Source organism: Myotis yumanensis, unplaced genomic scaffold (assembly GCF_028538775.1).
Source record: "Myotis yumanensis isolate MYYU_CA2020_CCGP unplaced genomic scaffold, mMyoYum1.0.hap1 SCAF_8, whole genome shotgun sequence".
NCBI classification, from domain to species: Eukaryota; Metazoa; Chordata; class Mammalia; order Chiroptera; family Vespertilionidae; genus Myotis; species Myotis yumanensis.
The window spans coordinates 8,076,884-8,095,561 of NW_027223759.1; the positions used below are offsets into that span (position 1 = coordinate 8,076,884).

Consider the following 18,678-nt stretch of genomic DNA (forward strand, 5'->3'; position numbering starts at 1 on the left):
TACTCCCCCATTGAGACCAAAATCACACAGCAAACCAGAAGCCCAAGTCAAATCCCCCCACAAATCTAAACAGCAGCTGACTGCAGTCACTGTCGCTAGTTCAAGACACTGTAGGGCTGCCAAGGACACTGTCACATTACTAAACCTTTACATCGCACAGCACTTTCCACAACACTTTTCTACTCAACTCTTCATTTATTTATTTATTTACTTGTTTGTTTATCTATTTATTTCAGAGAGGAAGGGAGTGGGAAAGAGAGAGAGAAACATCAATGATGAGAGAGAATCATTAGTCTGCTGCCTCCTACACGGCCCACACTGGGGATCGAGCCCACAACCTGGGCGTGTGCCCCGACTGGGAGTTGAACCATGACTTCCTGGTTCATAGGTCGACACTCAACCATTGAGCCACGCCCACTGGACCATCCTGAACTCTTTACACCATCAGAGCAGTGGTTCTCACGAGAGAGTGACAGTGCTCCCTCACTGGGCACCCGGCAATGTCTGGAGACATTCTGGTTGTCACAACGGAGGTGGGGGAAGGAGGGGGATGCTACTAGCATCTAGTGGGTGGAGGCCAGGGATGCTCTAGACATCCTACAACACAACACGCGGACAGCCCCACCACCAAGACGGGTCCAGCCCAGAAGGTCAATAGGGCTGAGATGGAGAACTCCAGCCTTAGAGCCACAGCTACGGGGAAGAGACACGTTGTGCTGACTAGAGAACATGACGATAAACAAGAGTTGGCGTCTGCGACTGTGGGCAGTTCATCCGTGATGGGACAGGCAGACCCCAGGACAGTGGGCCGGGATCAGCGCTGGGACAGAGGGGTGTGTGGAGGCTACCGAGAGCAGAAGCCATACTTCAAGCAGAGGTCAGAGTCCTGCCCCAGTGCTGACTTTCCGCGGGGATTTGAAAGATTTCATAAGTAGGAGAGAGCAGTGCATGCTGGAGAAAGCACGTGTGAGAGCGAGTGGTGACTCCAGGTCATCGGCAGGTGTGCAAGGGCTGCCAGAGCCAGAGGCCAACCCAGTGCATCTCCCTAAAGGGCCAGTTCCACGAGCATGGGAGACGGTTAGCAATTTTACAGGTAGTGATTTCCAAGGCTTTTTTTTTTTAATATCAAAAACACCGGTATATTGAGCAGAATATAACTTGGTGTGAATTTTTAAAATAACACAAGAACCTGCCCTGGGCGGTGTGGCTCATTTGGTTGAGTGTTGTCTCATGCACCAAAAGGTCACAGGTTCGATTCCCTGCTGGGGCGTGTCCAGGGTTGTGGGCTCGATCCCCAATAAGAGGTATGCAGGAGGCAGCCCATCGATGTTTCTCTCTCACATCAATGTTTCTCTTTCTCTCTCTCCATCTCCCTTCCTCTCTCTCTAAAATCAATAACAACATTTTTTAAAATATACAAGAAGCCCAGCCGGTGTTCTAGGCGGCTAGCGTCGACCCATGAACCAAGAGGTCAGGGCACAAGCCCAGGTTGCGGGCTTGATCTCCAGTAGGGGGCATGCAGGAGGCAACCAAATGATGTTTCTATCTGTCTATCCCTCTACTTGCCTCTCTCCCTAAAAAAAAAAAAAAAAAAATCAATAAAAACATTTTTTTAAAAAATAACACAAGATACTTTGGTAACCTTACAAAGTACAAGGGTACTAGTTAGCTTTCTCCCACTTCAGGAATATTTTGGTGAAGTCTGAACAATGGCCAATGTTCCAAGTAATTAATGCCATGTGTTTGGAGCACAGAGCAGGTGCAGGTAGAGGGGGCAGATGGCTCTGGTGGGAGGTCAGGTGGACAGTCATCCGATGGCTCTCAGAGGCCATGCTAGAGAGTCTGTGCTTCCGACAGACTGGGTGTGGGAAGGGGGCGGAGACGACTGGAGGGTTACATGGGAGGAGATGGCCTGCAGTAGGGCTGGAGCAGCAGGGGGCAGGAGAAAAGTCATGACACATGACAACTTAAAGAATCTCAGATAAGAGGTGAGGGAAGTCTCAACAAGGCCCTGGCACAAAGGAGGACGGTTTTTGACGTGGAGGCAGGGGGACCCACAGGCTCAAACATGAGAGAAGAAACTTTTCAGGTTAGGCGACTAGGTGGACAAGCAATGGGCACAGAAAATGGGGAGAGAGCTCTGTTTACAGCAGGAATAGAGATGATGTCATGTGAACCTCCAGGCAGCCCTGTGAATGATGGAAGATGTGTCCACACGATCATGTCGCATTGGCAGAAGAGTCTGATGGAGGTCGGGGAGCACAGGCCTCGCCAGGATCGCGCATCCGGCATCAAAGAACAGGCCTTGGGGCTCAGGGCTCTCGGCCTCTGATCTGGGTTCTTTCCACTCTTGCCCTCTCTCCAGTCACATGTCATAATTATAATCAGGCCTGATCATCATGATAGATCAGTTCGGGCCAAATTTCCATCGGCCTTAAAAGCCCTGGATAAAACTCTGAGTTGGTGATATTAAATTAGGAGCTTGTCCTCCTCCAGGCAAAGCCCATTCTGACTTCCATGTACATAAATCCAAGAGGCAATTCATTGTGAAATCAGGACAAATGATTGAAAGTTCTTTTCCTAAACTGCTCTTTATTCAGTCCCTGTGTATGATCAGAATAATTCAAAATAATTATTTTTTTATAACTTCATGAGCTATCACATTAGAATAAATCAAATTTCTAGCAACAGCCTTAGCACCTGCATACATCCCTACAGGTAGGCACTGAAATGGCCTGGGTGTGCACTGTAAGCACCAATGCAGGCACAGAACCGGTTTATGATCAGTTCACTTAAAATGCAGTATCGCTTTTTCTACCGATGCACTTCTACCTGGAGTATTCACTATGAAATCCCTACAAATGTGTATGATGCAAAGACCACCTCTCTCCCTGCGAGACAGGGGAAGGGCTCAATAAATACATATAAATAAAGATGGGTCTGACATGGTTGACTCACTTCATTCACCAACCTGTGCAATGATTTCAAGAGCAGATCAAGAAGACTAGTGCCCCTCCCTTTCTGTCTAGCTGTCTACTACTCAGATGCATGCCTCCCTGATATTTTGGGAGCAAAAACATGAATAGTATGATTTGTCTCAGAGGGTCTAAATACTAAAACACACCCCAAGACACACACAAAAAATTGTTCACTCCAACAATATGATGTCTCCATCATAACAGCTGATACTGCTCATAGAACATCATTGCACACCATGTAGCAGGCCAAAATAGTTCTCACTCTATGACTTAGAATTATTTCTATCCTGGTTTTGCTTACAAAGAAATAGGCTCATAAAGGTGAGGTCAGAGAGGCCATAAGCCAAGACATGAATCTAGATCCATCTGCCTCCGGAAGGCGCACTCTTAACCACCAGGCTCCCTGCTTCTCCCCAAGACTCCATCACCCGAGAACACAGCTCCGGTTCTACGGTTCGCATCACCTTCCCGTGAACTTCACAGACAGGTAAGTAACCTGTTGTCTTATACCAAGTGTAGCAACTCACACCAGGAAGTGGATTTCCAGGAGTGGCTTTAACTAATGTCAACCTGAGTTCATGTCGCCACGGTTCCAAGCCACTGCCTCTGGCCATCAACATGTTATCCCATCGTTCAAAAGAGTGGGGCCTTGCCCATGGACACAAATGGACAAGTAGCCCTTTTCTCTGCTGCTTCTCCCTTCGATCCTCTCAGTCTCTTGTATTGGTCCATGACCAGGTCACTAAAACTGCAGCATCACTTTTTCTCCCAGTGCACTTCCACCAGGTGAATTCACTACAAAATCCCGACAAATGTGTATGATGCAAAGATCACCTCTCCCTGCTAGACAATAAATAAATAGAAATAAATTAAGGTGGGTCGGGCGTGGCTAACTCATTCCACTGAGCAGGTAAGGCAGTGATTTGGAACCTGAGCTTCGGCAGGTGATGCTCAGCGTGTCACTTAACCAGCCGACCAAGCTCAGGCAGGTCGAGCGCTTCTCCCTGGATTTCTTCATCTATAAAATGGAGACACTGATACCTACCTTCTAGAATACAAATGAACAGATAAAGATTGTAGATGTAGAAGGCTTTAATACACTCCCACTACATCAAAGCTTTCAGTGACTGGTATCTTCTGTGCTACAACAAAAAGCACTACAATCTCCATAGTTTTCCAACCAAAATGCAGTGCGACTCTATAATTAAAACACAGCTGTCGAAGCCGGTGTGCCCTCCCGCGGGATGGTCCCCCGTGGCGTTCCCCGTTCCCCGGACCCCCCGGGATACTGACCTGGGAGAGAGGGCATTCTTTGGCTAGTGTGCTCTGGTTCATCTCTTTGAGCAGTTCCTTTAAGGCATTGCGGACGGTGGCGTGGTTCCACTGCTCCGCGGGCAGGTCTTCCAACTTCGAGCAACTGGAAAACACAGCGAGAAGGAACAGGCAAACCTTAGTGAAGGGCCTGACTGCAGAGGTATGGGTCCCTCCCGGCCCCATGGCAGCACTAGAAAAACTGCTAAAGGCCCGGCCTGCGTGGCTCAGTGGTTGAGCGTTCACCTATGAATTAGGAGGTCATGGTTCGATCCCTGGTCAGGGCACATGCCCGGGGTGCAGGCTGGATCCTCAGTAGGGGGTGTGCAGGAGAGAGCCAGTCAATGATTCTCTCTCATCATTGATGTCTCTATGTCTCTCTCCCTCTCCCTTCCTCTTTGAAATCAATAAGAATATGTATATTTTTAAAAGTAAAACTGCTAAAGAACAATACCCAGTGTGGGCCCCAAATAGGGAAGGGGAGCAGAAAATGGCTTCTCTGGGCCCTGACAGAGCCCAGCGGTTGCTCACACCAGCCAGAGAAAAAAAGCCCCTTTGGACTTTCACTAATTTTTAAAAATAAGATTTCCCTCATCTGCTGAAGGAAGTGGTGTGGCCACGGGAGTATAAACTTCCAGGACACAAATGGAATTACTGGGCCTCCCTAAGGCTGAATGTCAAGCAATGCTCCATCAGACTTGAAGTTTAAAGGCCCAACCTTCACTCTCACAGAATGATGCGGAGATGTGGCTTTCCTCCCCGAAACAGAACTTTTAAGAGAAGACACCAAAGCTATCCGTGCTCCTGTCAGAGCACAAGTTCTCCGAAAGCGGCAAATCCAAAGCCTTTACACTACAGGACGTGGCTGAAATCACGTGACTCGCAGGCATGCACAGGAGCAGGCTCTGCAGAGTGCCTCTAGAGCAGGGGTTCTCAACCTTGGCTGCACATTAGAATCACCTGGGAATCTTTTTAAAATCCTGATGTCTGGGCCTCATCCTCTGGAAATTCTGTTTGTTACTAATGTTGTGGCCCAACCCCATAACAAAGAAACAGAATTTCCGGAGGATGAGGCCCAGACATCAGGATTTTAAAAAGATGCCCAGGTGATTCTAATGTGCAGCCAAGGTTGAGAACCACTGCTCTAGAGCAGGGGTCCTCAAACTTTTTAAACAGGGGGCCAGTTCACTGTCCCTCAGACCGTTGGAGGGCCGGACTATAGTTTTAAAAAAAAACTATGAACAAATTCCTATGCACACTGCACATATTTTATTTTGAAGTAAAAAAAACAAAATGGGAACAAATACAATATTTGTATTTGCATGTGGCCCGCGGGTCGTAGTTTGAGGACCCCTGCTCTAGAGTCTTTGAAAGAGGCACCATTTGTTCTGGATGCTGTATGGAGGCAGGGGGAGTGGGAGACAGTCACCATTCCCAGAATCTCTGCAGCCCGTCAGAGAGAAGAAGAGGGGAAGAGGCATCCAGTGCCGGTGATGTTTAGTAAGTCTCTCCCACGGCAGAACGCTCACCCCTCAGCACACAAACCTGAGACCGAGGAGGTATTTCATCCTCCAAGCCTACGTGCTGAGCATTTCCCAGGAGGACCCATGGGAGCAGGGAGGCGGGAAACCCCCTTATGAGCCGCAGATCTGTAATGATTTGTCAGCTTCCCTTCCCCCGGGTTACCACTCCGCTGCTTCTGAAAACAAACCCTAACCCGGCTGGAATGTGGAGGATAAGGATGCCTGGGGAAGGCCCCTCCTCGCCTGTTCTCTCTCTCTCTCTCTCTCTTTTTTTTTTGCCCCCATTTCACCCAATGTCTAGACACTCGCACAGACGGACGCGCTGGGCTCCGGGGTGACTCCTTGACGGATGGACGGGACACGAGGGCAGACGTGCAGACCCACCTCTGCAGCTGGATCTTCAGCGTCACGACGTGATAGACATCCTGCAGCATGTCGGCCACCGTGGCGTCGGGGGCATCGGTCACGTAGCTGAGCGGGAGCGGGTTCCACCTCCCCAGCTTGATTATTCCTGCGCAGGGAAGAAAAACATCATAAACACCTAGCTGCCATTTATTAAACCTGCCCGCTGTTTGTTCACGGTTAAGAAGGTCACTCCATAGTCAACAGGCAAGGCCCCACTCGGAGAAATTTTACAACCCAGGGCAATAACCCATTTCGTTCCGGCCGACGGTGGAGTGAGCTAACTCTACGGGGAAGAGGAGAAGAAAGGGATGAGGTTCAATCACGGACAATCGGTTATTTCATGTTTTCCTGTTTCTTAAATTACTTAGCAAACCATAAGGACACTTCCTTCCCCCAAAGTCTCGATTCACACTCTAACTTAAGCCGGATGCTAAATATACCAGACTGCTGATTTCATAGACCAGAAAAGAAAAAAAAAAAAAAAAGCAAGCCTTAAGTAAATAGGAGATCTGGTCTGGAATTGTACAAGAAAATTCCTGCGTGTGGGCTCGGCACAGACACCGTCACATCCTGACTGTGGTGTGAGCCCAGGGTGAGCGGCGCTCGGAGCTGACGGAGCAGTTCGAGTTCATGCCCAGATTGCATTGCCCCAGGCAGAGGGGGTGTTGGCCAACAGCACAGGGACTGACCACAGATCGAAAATAGCAGACGTGCCTTCAACTTCCTTCTTTTCTAATTCCTCAGCTCTTTTTATCTTTTTTTTTAATATTTTTTAAAATATATTTTTATTGATTTCAGAGAGGAAGGGAGAGGGAGAGAGAGATAGAAATATCAATGATGAGAGAGAATCATTGATCCGCTGCCTCCTGCATGCCCCCTACTGGGGATCGAGCCTGCAACCCAGACATGTGCCCTGACCAGGAATGGAACCATGACCTGCTGGTTCATAGGTTGACGCTCAACCACTGAGCCAGCCGGCCAGGCTCCTCAGCTCTTTCTAGAGTGACAATGGTCCCCTTCCCCTGTGGGTTCCCAGGACAGACGGCACACACATGACAACGGAGAGAGAATAAAATCGTGGTCAAGCTCAGGCTTCATAGAGCAGCGATGTTAGGGATACCCTTGTCACAGGAGGACTCACGAGACAGCTTCAGCAGCATGTCCTGAAAATGCTAATTTCCTCTTAAGCTGGACCAATCTTCTCTGGGCACACATAACATTAAAGAGGAAAAAATAAAGAAAAACTCATTTCACAAACAAAGAGTAATGAAAATTTTATTTGTGTGTTATGAAAAATCAAATGGTCCCAGGCCGTTAGAAATTCTCTCTCTCTCTCTCTCTCTCTCTCTCTGTCTCTCTCTCATTAGTGATAGAAGTAACACAGCATTTTTATTTTTAGTTTTGACGATACAGGTAAGTACAACTACACTGTTCTTTTAAAAAATATTGTTATCATCAGAGAGAGAGGACACCTACATACTCAAGTGAATGTTTAAAAGCTTCACAAAATAACGCCTTCTAGCTATGGGGTGAAATCCCAATAATAGGAGGTGAACTCCCTGGTCAGGCCATGTCCTGTCCAAGATGAAGTAAATGAGTGCGCAATGCTTGACATAATGCTTGAAAACAGGGGGTAAACAGAACAAAAATATTAAAATGATGCACTGTTTCAGTATTAAGCTTGAACAATCTGGTGCTGAATATGCTGCAGTATAAATAGTGCCTGGACTCGGTTCCAATAAAGGAACACAGCTCTCATTCATGGTACCGTATGTCTCCAGTGCTGGCTCCTTCAGTCATGTTCCACTTGCCAAGAAAAGCTGTTTTCTTGTGGGGACGGTTGTGCTAACATTCCCTCTCATGACAATGAAAAGTGCACAGCACGCAGCACGCAGTAGCCATGAAATGCGCATCCGGGCCCGCCGGACAGCCACCCACGAGGGGCGGGGGCTGCCTCCGTGCTTCTTCTACTCCTGACACGTGAACATACTAAGGAGATACCATGTCACATGTCTAACATATTTCCTTTTAAAAAAGAACCACTCCACCGCTTTAAATTCCTTTAACAGTCATGACCGTGGTAGCCCTTCGGTTGAGTATAAACTGGCCACGTTCTAACGACATGACGTTTCATTGTCAGAGGTGAGAGGGGGTTGAAAACGAAGCTGGCAATCGTGTACGATGAAAGGCAAGTAGCAGAAGCTGATTCTGTGGGTCACTTTGGTTACTACGGATGCAAAGATAACACGAGGCAAATGAATCCTGCGGAGTGCAATGTACAAGCCTAGAAGAGATGCATCTATGCTGTTGTGTGTGTCCTTGTCCACTCCTTTTTACTGAAGAGGGTTCCACTGTAAGAATAAACCACGCCCGGCCAGCGGGCTCAGTGGTTGAGCATCGACCTATGAACCAGGAGGTCATGGTTCGATTCCTGATCAGGACACATGCCCCGGTTGTAGACTCAATCCCCAGTGTGGGGTATGAGGAGGCAGCCGATCAATGGTTCTCTCTCATCATGGATGTTTCTCTCTCTCTCTCTCTCCCTCTCCATTCCTTTCTGAAATCAATAAAAAATATATCTTTTTTAAAAAGAATAAACAACGATGCAGCTAGAAACAACACACTATTTCTGTATGATTTCATTTAAATAAAATGCAAAACTGGCCAGACTCATCTAAGAGTTCAACCTCAGAAAGTGGTTGCCTGGGTGGCAGGGGCAATTGACTGGGAAGGGACAGAAGAGAATTCTCTTCTTTTGGTTGGTGGTTGCATGGGTATAAAAGTCATCAAATTTCATAAAACCCAACAATATGCATACATTTTATTGTATGTAAATTATACCTCAAAAAAAAGGTGAAGGGGGAGGAAATGATAGACAAATTACTCTACTGAAAATAGTAGCCTCCATTTAGGTAAATTCTCTCCCCACACTGGGAGCCAGAAGGAGACTTGTTTGGGCTGGAATTAGACACACACAGGTGTCCTCACAACATGCAATGCCTCCGCCGAGAGCAGCTGCTACAGGTTGGTCTCTGCCTTAGACGAGAGCTGCTGACGGAAGAGCTATTTTCAGGCAATGGGGAGTGGCGTGTGTGCCCTGCTGACTAACTCCCCAGTCCTGGGAGCCTGTCCTGTGCTCCACTGTGTCCCAGGCTCTGCAGGTGGCGGATCTGCTAGGACAGCCGTGACCAGGAGGCTGTTCCCACAGCCGATGCTAGGCACTCAGACCAACGCAACCCTCTGAAATACATGCCTTAGCTACAGTCTTCCTTCTCTGATATAAAATAGACAAAAATATGATTTGGACTAGGAGTCAAGTGTTAATTGAGGAAATCAAATTGGGATTTTATATAAGTCCAGTCCTCCTCTGTGACTTATAATAATAAAGATGTAAAAATATCCTTGCGTCAATATTTTTTTTAAATAAATGGACTCTGCTTTTTAAGAAGTATCCAAACTTCTTAATAGATGCATCTCTTCTATTGTTCAGTTGTACATTGAACTCTGCAGGATAAGTTCAAAAATCAAGTTGGGAAGCAGGATAGCACAATGACTAAGAACACAAGCTGCCAAGTCTAACTGCCTCCGTTCACATCCAGGCCCCTCCAGCTACTAAATGTGTGGACTCAGCAAGTTACTTAATTTCTCCATGCCTCAACCTTCTCACCTGTAAAACGGAACAATAAAAGTACGGCCCTCCTAGGATTCTAATGCAGAGTAAACGGAAAGCCTTTAGCACAGAGCCTGGATGTAATTAATCTCAACCACTGTTTACAGTCATTATTCAGATGATTTTAATACTTCTTAAAAAGAAGACAGAGTCCACTTATTTAAAAAGATATTGACTCGAGGATATTTTTCCATCTTCGTTACCTTTCCCTTTTTAATCTGGTTTTGTGCCTGTAAAAGGCCTCGTTATTGTAAGTCACAGAGGAGGACTGGACTTCAATCATGTCCCCCCTCTACCCTCACCCTCTTCAATGCCTCCTCCCTTACCCCTCAAGGTCTCCTTTCCTTTCAACCGAGTAGATTCAGATCTCCCTCCTCTAACAACAGCACTTCCACACTCTTTCCCCTCATTGCTGCACCTCCAAGTGTACTGACAGGGCACCTCCAACTTCTCCCTCAGACCTTCGCCACTCGGTATCTAGTTTCAACACTTTCATGGGGAAATGGGAAATTTGAAGGAACAAAGCCCAGATTCCCTTCGATTACCACATGCTTGCTCTCCTCAGTATCCTCTACATCACAGTGGCCCATGTGTGAGGCACACCGGAAGAGAAGACTGGGAGAGAGCGTGGTTCCAGGCCTGCCAGGCCTGCCAGGCCGTGAAGGCCCGGCTCAGCAGCACGCTGCATGGGTCAGAGGTCAGAAGCAGAGCCTGGAGTCAGAGGCACGTGTAGGTCCCACCTCATCTGCTTTCAGCTGTGAGACTTTGAACAGGCTGCTCATCTCACTGAGTCTCAGTTTCCCTCATCTGTAAAATGGGATCATAACGACATCTACCCCCCAGGGCTACCAGGAGGCTTTGGATGAGAATTAGAATTTAGGACTGGGGCTGGCACACAACAAGTGCTCAGTCAACCTCAGGGGAAATGGATCCTTGGAAGTCTGGGGTTTGGGTGTAATTTAGGAAAATGAACCTATACTGGAATGCAGATGGATCGAAAGAGGGATGAATTTTGAGGGAAGAAAAAAAGAGCTGCAGTAATATAGATAGGTGTGTCTAATTATAGCCTCTCCCTGGCTCTCTCTAAGGAGGGAGACCAACCCCAGCAAATGCTACTGCCCACCGGCGGAGGACAAAGAAGAAAGGATCCCCTGTAGATACTGGCTCACAGCCCTGGAAAAATCCCAATAAAAATGGCATAACTATAAATATACAGATACATGTCCAGTGCTCACACTCTATGAATAGATTTTGAAACCCCAATCTGGAAAATGAGAAAAACGAATTATGATTAAATTAGATTGTATTATGTTCACATAGGTGTACACATACACACACACCACACCTTGAGCCCAGCCAGGCACACGGGGAATGCTCAATAGATGCCAATTCCTGTTTCTTCCCGGAATACATATCACACCCTCATTCTGTCTGGAGTATTGATCCCCAATATTCACTGCTAGAAATCAGACACATTCTTCCAATTCTGCCCCGAGGATAATTCTAACCCTGATCAACCCAGCCTAAAGTAATCCTCTCCCTACACAGCAGCACAATAAAAATTCTTGGTTGGTTTGGGTATCTTATAAGAGAATAACTTTGTCACACTCTCCCCTTGTGTTACCTTACAGTTTGCAAGTGTTTGTTTCAACCCATTAGTTCATTCTCATGAGAAGAGTGATGGGGCAGCATTCTAACTGGAAGCCAGCTGAAGGTCACAGAAGAGCCATTTTCAAGGACACCAGTGGGGAATAGTCAGAGTGAGACCCTGGGCTTCATCTCACAAGTTTCCTAACTACAGGACCAACAACACCCTTCCCACTTAGCTCCGCCCGCATACCAATGCCCAAACACATGATGGGCCCTGGGAAGGCTGGGCCATGCACATCCGAGGTCACCTACCAGGCAGGGTCTTGACGTTTAATGTTATACAAAGCAGATGAGAGCAATGAGGAAAGAAGTGATGGGCCCAGAAAAGCCAGCTATACTTGGAACTTCTCTGGAAAACACTGTCTCCCACAACAGTGCCATTTCAGAAATAAACATTGTTTCCAAAATCATCGTTCCTATTTCTAAGGAATTTTTCATCTGCAAGCATTTAGAAAAGGCCTGGTGTTGAGAAAAGGCCTGACTATTACAGATGCAGTTTCAAGGTCTTTGAGTCACAAATTATGGGCCTTTATTTTGGGGCTGAAATTCATACAAATGTTAACATGATTGAATGGAGCTTTATATAAATAAAATTGTTTACACCCAGACAAATCTGTTCACTAAAATACAGAGGACCAATCAACTCTTTGTGCAGAGCCTTTAGACCAAATAACAAAATGCAATTGTAGGTAAATTTCCCATTAGTGCCATAAAATTAGGTTGGCAATGGAGGCAATCTTTGTCTAAAATTAAAAAGATGCAATAATGGAGACCGGTGTCCACTCTCTCGATGCAGTCTTCTGTCACAGTCACAGAGCTGACATTTCATAAAAAGAAATGCCAAGTTGTGCGTGTGTGTTCATGTTTTCCTTATTTTTTTAGTTTGTAATCTATCTCAGAGAAATCAAATACTCTTCTCAGTAGATGCGTCATTCATTATTACTATTATTTACCTCAAATTATGTGAAAACAAGAGTGATAATAATATACATTATAGTTTATCAATATTTAGCTTTTTGGAAAGTTGACCACTTCTGAGAATTAAATAAAATTATATGTCTAATACAACATAATCAATAGGGCATCAGAAGGGTTTGTATTAAGCAGTAATCATTCCTTCGTTCATTCAACAAGTTTTTCTTTTGTGACTCCAGCACAAATGGCAAAGATGCAGAGATAACCCGGTACACGCTCTCCCTACACCATGGAGTAGAGGAGCTTATTATCGCTGAACACGTAGCTAAGTGAAACCACTCCTAAAATAAACCACACGATAGCTTTTATCCCCTGTACTTCAACTATGAGAAACATTTACTTCACGAAGGCCTGCATCAGATACCTTGTGAAGTACACACAGAAATAATTCTCACCGTTTGCAGCAGCATATAGACACTGATAAAATAGGTATCTATTGGGCGTACTGTAGAATAAAATCCACCAACCAAATTGTGAGACAGATATAGGAACCCGCCAAGATATCAGCAGTATGCTGATCATGCAATTCAGTGAATAATGTTCTTTTATTCCAGTTATGTTTTAACATGAATTTTTAAGGCAAAGTGAAAACTCAGCCTGGGGGGAAAAATGAGACATTTGCTTTCATATCCAAAGGCTGGGGTTTATATATCTCATTACTCCCTGAAAAAGATTTCAGCAAAGGAGCATCAATAAAAAAGCCAGCCTCAGAGTAACTAAGCCTGGGGCTTCTGGTTCCTGGTATTATTTCCATACCCACTGGTGACGAGGCCCCTTGTAAAAATAGAAGAACTCCTGACATCGATTGCACCGTGGCCGTGGCTCTATGCGGCAGCATATAATTTTCTGTTGTTCAGCTACGCTTTGTTAAAGAAATGAAAAACTGTCTGCCCTATGTAATGATGCCATAGGGTGATTTATCTGTAAGTCAGTTCATGGGAAATCCCTACCCGGCAGTGTGTCATAACTCAGCTTGTTTCTAACCTGTGCCGACTGTGGTATATCAGCAAATTGTAGCAACACAAAGTCATAAATTGTAGTTATTATTGTTAAACCTGTGGTGGGAAAGACTTTTCCATGAGAAAAGAGGAAAAATGCCGGACAAAAGTGATTCTTGGAGTGCACACATTTCCCTTTGTAATGCATAGCTTAGCCGGACCCCGATACAACTTTCTATAGCTCTTCTTCACCTGCTGCTTTGATTTTAAAGACTACTAGTATGTTTCACATGTCTTGCATTGGGGTAAAAGTACATGGAAAATGAAATAGCATTCTTCTGGCATTTACATTATCCAAGGGCCATGATAACTTCCACAAGTTAATGAAACTCACAACACACTTGTCTGGGAACCTACAATACATTTGATCTTGTCTTTATAACAATACAAAAGAAAGCACCAGGCACAAATAAATAATTCAGTGATTCCCAATAAATGCTGAGGCTATATTGTTAGATAAATTATCTAAAAATCAACATACACACACAGGATGTACTATTTCCTGTCTCCAGACAGCTCCTCTATCTGCATCAACTTGGGTATTATTGACAAACACAAACAAGGTGGCTTTGTACTCTTTAAGAGTCCTAACTGTTATCTTAAAGCATATCTGTATCTTTCAGGGATAATTATCCTCAGGAACACTGTTAGTAGTAAAACACTGAACTATGAAGTTAGAGAGCTTTCTGAATAAACTCTAGGGATGAACAGCCATCTGCCAATCTTTTCTTGAGTTGACTACTCCTTTACGCTACAGAAATGTTCTACTTAAAAAATATTTACAGTACGATTTGGTGCCTTGTAATTCTATACATGGTTTTTACATTTTGCAGCAAAAAGATTTTTGTCTCATGTAATAGATGCAGCTTCACATTTGGGAAACGTTATGTTATAACCCTGACTTTTATTAGATTATTTAATATAAGCACTAAGTAACTAGACTAAATTAATAAAGACCCTATTGAAAAAAACACACAAAATTATTCCACAAATTAAATAAAACTTTCTGAAGTTGGCATTTTAGAAACCTTTATTTAATTTTGAAAATTCCGATTCTTCTGAAAAACAGCCAAAATATTGGTCAGGATATGAAAAAAATATGGTTGCTGTTTAGCTATTTGTTTCGTAAGCGTGCCATTGAAAATCGTTACAATGGAGGAATGGGACAAATGAGAAAGAAAAGGGTTACGAGAAATTATTTGGGATCTGTTCTAAGCTCCGATCACGGGTTAAAAACTATTTCATCTGGTACATATTGTGTTATTGTCCTCAGTTTAATAGCTTAATCATTATCTAAAAGGGTTTGGAATTCAAGGATCAGTTTTGGCAGGTAACCCAAACAAACCTCTCTTTTCTTTTCCTCCTTTCCATTCAGAAATACATTTGCATAAAGAGATTTCCCGCTAGCATTTGTCCCCCTAAAATATCTTCAATAATCCAAGACACAAGGGGAAAGTATACTCTTTTAAACAGACTTTGCTACATCCTAGCAGATGCTGTTCTAGCCCGCGTTTCTGCATCCTCTGGGGTAAGCAGTATCCACTGATGATCTAAAAATACAGTTGCCGCACATGGTTGCCATTCTAATTAGTGACATGTATTCTTTGCAGATGGGGCTGGAAGGACCTAGCCTTCCAGGTGCTCATCTTGGGCCCAACACCTGCAAGATCCCAATTACATATTCCAGAACTGTCCCCCGGGCATCTTCTGCTCCCGATAATTTAAGGTTGCGCAACATGTGACCTCAAGGGCCACACTATATTGGCATGCTGATTATCAAAGAAAATGTTGCCATATAATAGGAAGGGAAAAGTAGACTTACTTATGTTGTACATTTTTACTCATGTTCCCACTAACCTGATTTCACAGTAATTTGTTAAGAAACTATGAGACATGGAAGCAAATATGGCTGTAACTATTACAAAATGGTAACTGCTTTTGGCTTAGAGTTTTGTTTGGCTTTTTGTTTATTTGATTTGATAATTTTTGGGCTCCTTTAAGAACATTTTAATAATTTTCACTTGCAGCACATCTTCCTATCAGATGTTTTACATTCAAAATAATTTCGAAAGTTGTTTAATTTCCATTTTTGGAAAATGTTATATTAAAGGCAGCAAACTCAACCTTTAAATACGGTACTACCATTTTTGTTTTTGTTTTGTTTTGTTTTAATTTTCTTTATTAAGGTATTACATATGTGTCCTTATCCCCTCATTGCCCTCCCCACCCCCTGCTCATGCCCTCACCCCGCTGGTGTCTGTGTCCACTGGTTATGTTTATATGCATGCGTACAAGTCCTTGGGTTGGTCTCCCCTACCTTACCCTGTTAATGGCTATAATTAAGAGGCCCAATACATAGGTGGGGCTCTCCATTGGCAAATGTTTCTTGGCTTGAATCTAAGATAGATCTGTAGCCATTACATAACTTTTTATGAACAATGACAATGGTCTACTTGAGTCCGATAAAATATTCAGCCATGTCAGGAAAATGCCATATAGAATCAATGGGCTACTGAACTGTGATACTTAGCAATTCCTCCTGAAAAGATGCCAGGCTATCCTTGGTAGCTGAGAAGTTAGGGATGATCTGTAGGGCAGAGCAAGGTCAGAAGTTAATTCTTCCCCCCACCCCCAGGAACCTCCCTTTTAGTAAGGGCTGTGCTGCCGAGAGCTGTCACATGGAGTGATCGAGTTCCAAGCTCATCCCCAGTCATGTCTGCGGCCATGCTCTGCCCCAGCCCCACCCCAGCTTCAGAAACCAAAGTGCAAAAGGTAGGTCCCAGGAGACACTGAGGGTGAGCCAGGTGGAGAAGCACTGCCCAGGTGGCCTGCTAATATTCTCATTACTGTCAAGTAGGAAAAGCGAAGAGAAAGGAGAGAGTCAGGGCATGTGAGAAGGAAAATGGGGTTAGGAGTGCATTGTCACTGCGTTACATTTCTTTTTAAGTTTTCAGGATTTGACATGAGCTAAAGAGGAGCAGGCCAAGGAAAACAGTAGATACATAAACTTCCCTTATCCAGACTACGAACTGCCAGAGGGCAGGGTCAGTCAGCCTTGTCACAGCCCATAAGCCTGAGGATGCCTCGGACACAGTGGGCATGTGACAGCCCCATCTCAGGAAAGCCACTTGGAAGCAGCAGCAGCAGCCTGGCATCATGATGTCTAGCTCTGGTCTCGGATGCTGTCGCTCTGCACTTATGGCAACTCAATCTCCCAGGGCCCCTATCTTCCCTTGTACAAAATGGGTATTGGAAAGCAAATCAATGCTCACTGCAGTGTCATCTGCAATAGCCAAGATATGGAAGCAACCCAAGTGCCCATCACTAGACGAGTGGATAAAAAGGAGTTGGTACATATATACAATAGGATATTACTAGGCCATAAAAAAGACTGAAATATTGCCATTCGTTTCATCATGGATGGACCTAGAGGGTACTATGCTAAGTGAAATATGTCAGACAGAAAAAGACACATACCACATTATTTCACTTACATGTAGAATCTGAAGAGCAAAATGAATGAACAAACAAAATAGAAACAGACTCATAGATACAGAGAACAGACTGGTAGCTGCGAGGCGGGGGGCGGGGGGGGGGGGGCAGGGGTTAGGGGACTGGATGAAAAAAGTGATAGGATTAAGACAACAAATGTGTCATCATGAAACAGTCACAGGGATGTAAAGTACAATATGGGAAGTACTGTCATTAATGTTGTAATAACTGAATACGGTGCCAAGTGAGCACTTGAAGCATCGGGGGGACACTTGTAAAGTATATGACTGTCTAACCACTAAGCGGTACTCCTGAAATAATATAGAATAATATTAAATGTAAATGGTAGTTGAAAAATAAAATTTTAAATAAAAATAATAAAAACAAAAACAATAAAAGCAACACCAAAAAAACAAAACAAAACAAAAAACCCTCCTGTCTGACTCACATAATGGAATTACAATAAAATACATAAGCTAAACTGCACTGAAAACTGAAGGTGCAGCATAAACACATACTGGCTTCCATGAATTCTAAGTTAACATGAAAAAGGGAAGCATAACATTTTTTAGAATGTTTCTAAGGGAAAGTTTCCTTAAACAAAAATGTGGATCTTCTAACATGTCATGGCTGACATGGCAAGCCATCTGATGTTGTCAGAGAACCTGGGCCCAGAGTGCCTTCCATCTCATAACTGGGGCAAGCCCCTTCCTCTCTCGGGCCCCCATTTTATCATCTTTAGGAGCTGAAACCTGAGAGGCAGAATCAACAACGGCATTTCACCACCTGCTCCACTGCATCCCAGACCCACTGCGGCTGCAGTGCTCACGGGGTCCATTCCTCACTAGAGCCAAGCTGCACAGGACATGTGCAGATGGCAGAGGCACAGAGATGGATGAATGGATGGATGGATGGATGGATGGATGGGAGGGAGGAAGGAAGGGAAATGGGGAGAGGGAGAGATGGAGGGAGGGAGGGAGGGAGAGAGGGAGGGAGGGAGGGAGGGAAGGAGGGAGGGAGGGAGGGAGGGAGAGAGGGCCACTCTGCCTTGGTCCGTGGGCAGCACTGGCTCACTTTGCAGGTTCACTTGATGTCCCTCCCCAGACTCTGTCCCCAGCCTCCTGCTACCCCCCAATAAGTAGAAAACTGAGCTCCCACATCTTGGCACCCTGGACACCCAGCATAAGACATATTCTAGACCAGTGATGGCGAACCTATGACAAGCGTGTCAGAGGTGACACTCGAACTCATTTGTTTGGTTCATTTTTCTTTGTTAAATGGCATTTAAATATATAAAATAAATATCAAAAATATAAGTCTTTGTTTTACTATGGTTGCAAATATCAAAAAATTTCTATATGTGACACAGCACCAGAGTTAAGTTAGGGTTTTTCAAAATGCTGACACGCTGAGCTCAAAAGGTTCGCCATCACTGCTCTAGATGCTGCTGAAGACACAGAGAACTCTAGGCCTGAAGAGGTGAAACCCTCACACCCAATCTTCTCATGGAACCACACTGCCCAGAGATGGCCGGATCGCCTACCCCTGGATGCTCTGACGCTCTAACGCAAAGCCCTGTCTAAATGCTCTGGGACCCAGCCGCGGAGGTGTTGATTACTGTCATTTTAAAAACACTTAAGCCTGCAAAACTGTGAAAATAAACTCAACATTGAACT

The 18,678-nt window shown here is 44.8% G+C and overlaps 1 protein-coding gene across 2 annotated transcripts in view; it reads right to left on the reverse strand.

Annotated features, from left to right (window-relative positions):
- SATB2 (SATB homeobox 2) overlaps positions 1-18,678 on the reverse strand; it is a 176,744-nt gene that overhangs the window by 97,120 nt on the left and 60,946 nt on the right. For both annotated transcript variants that reach the window (XM_070421775.1, XM_070421774.1), the window contains exons 4-5: positions 6,197-6,323; positions 4,272-4,395 (exon numbers count right to left, since the gene is read on the reverse strand). In XM_070421775.1, the coding sequence (XP_070277876.1) occupies positions 4,272-4,395; positions 6,197-6,323 (251 nt within the window). The remainder of the gene's footprint in view (positions 1-4,271; positions 4,396-6,196; positions 6,324-18,678) is intronic.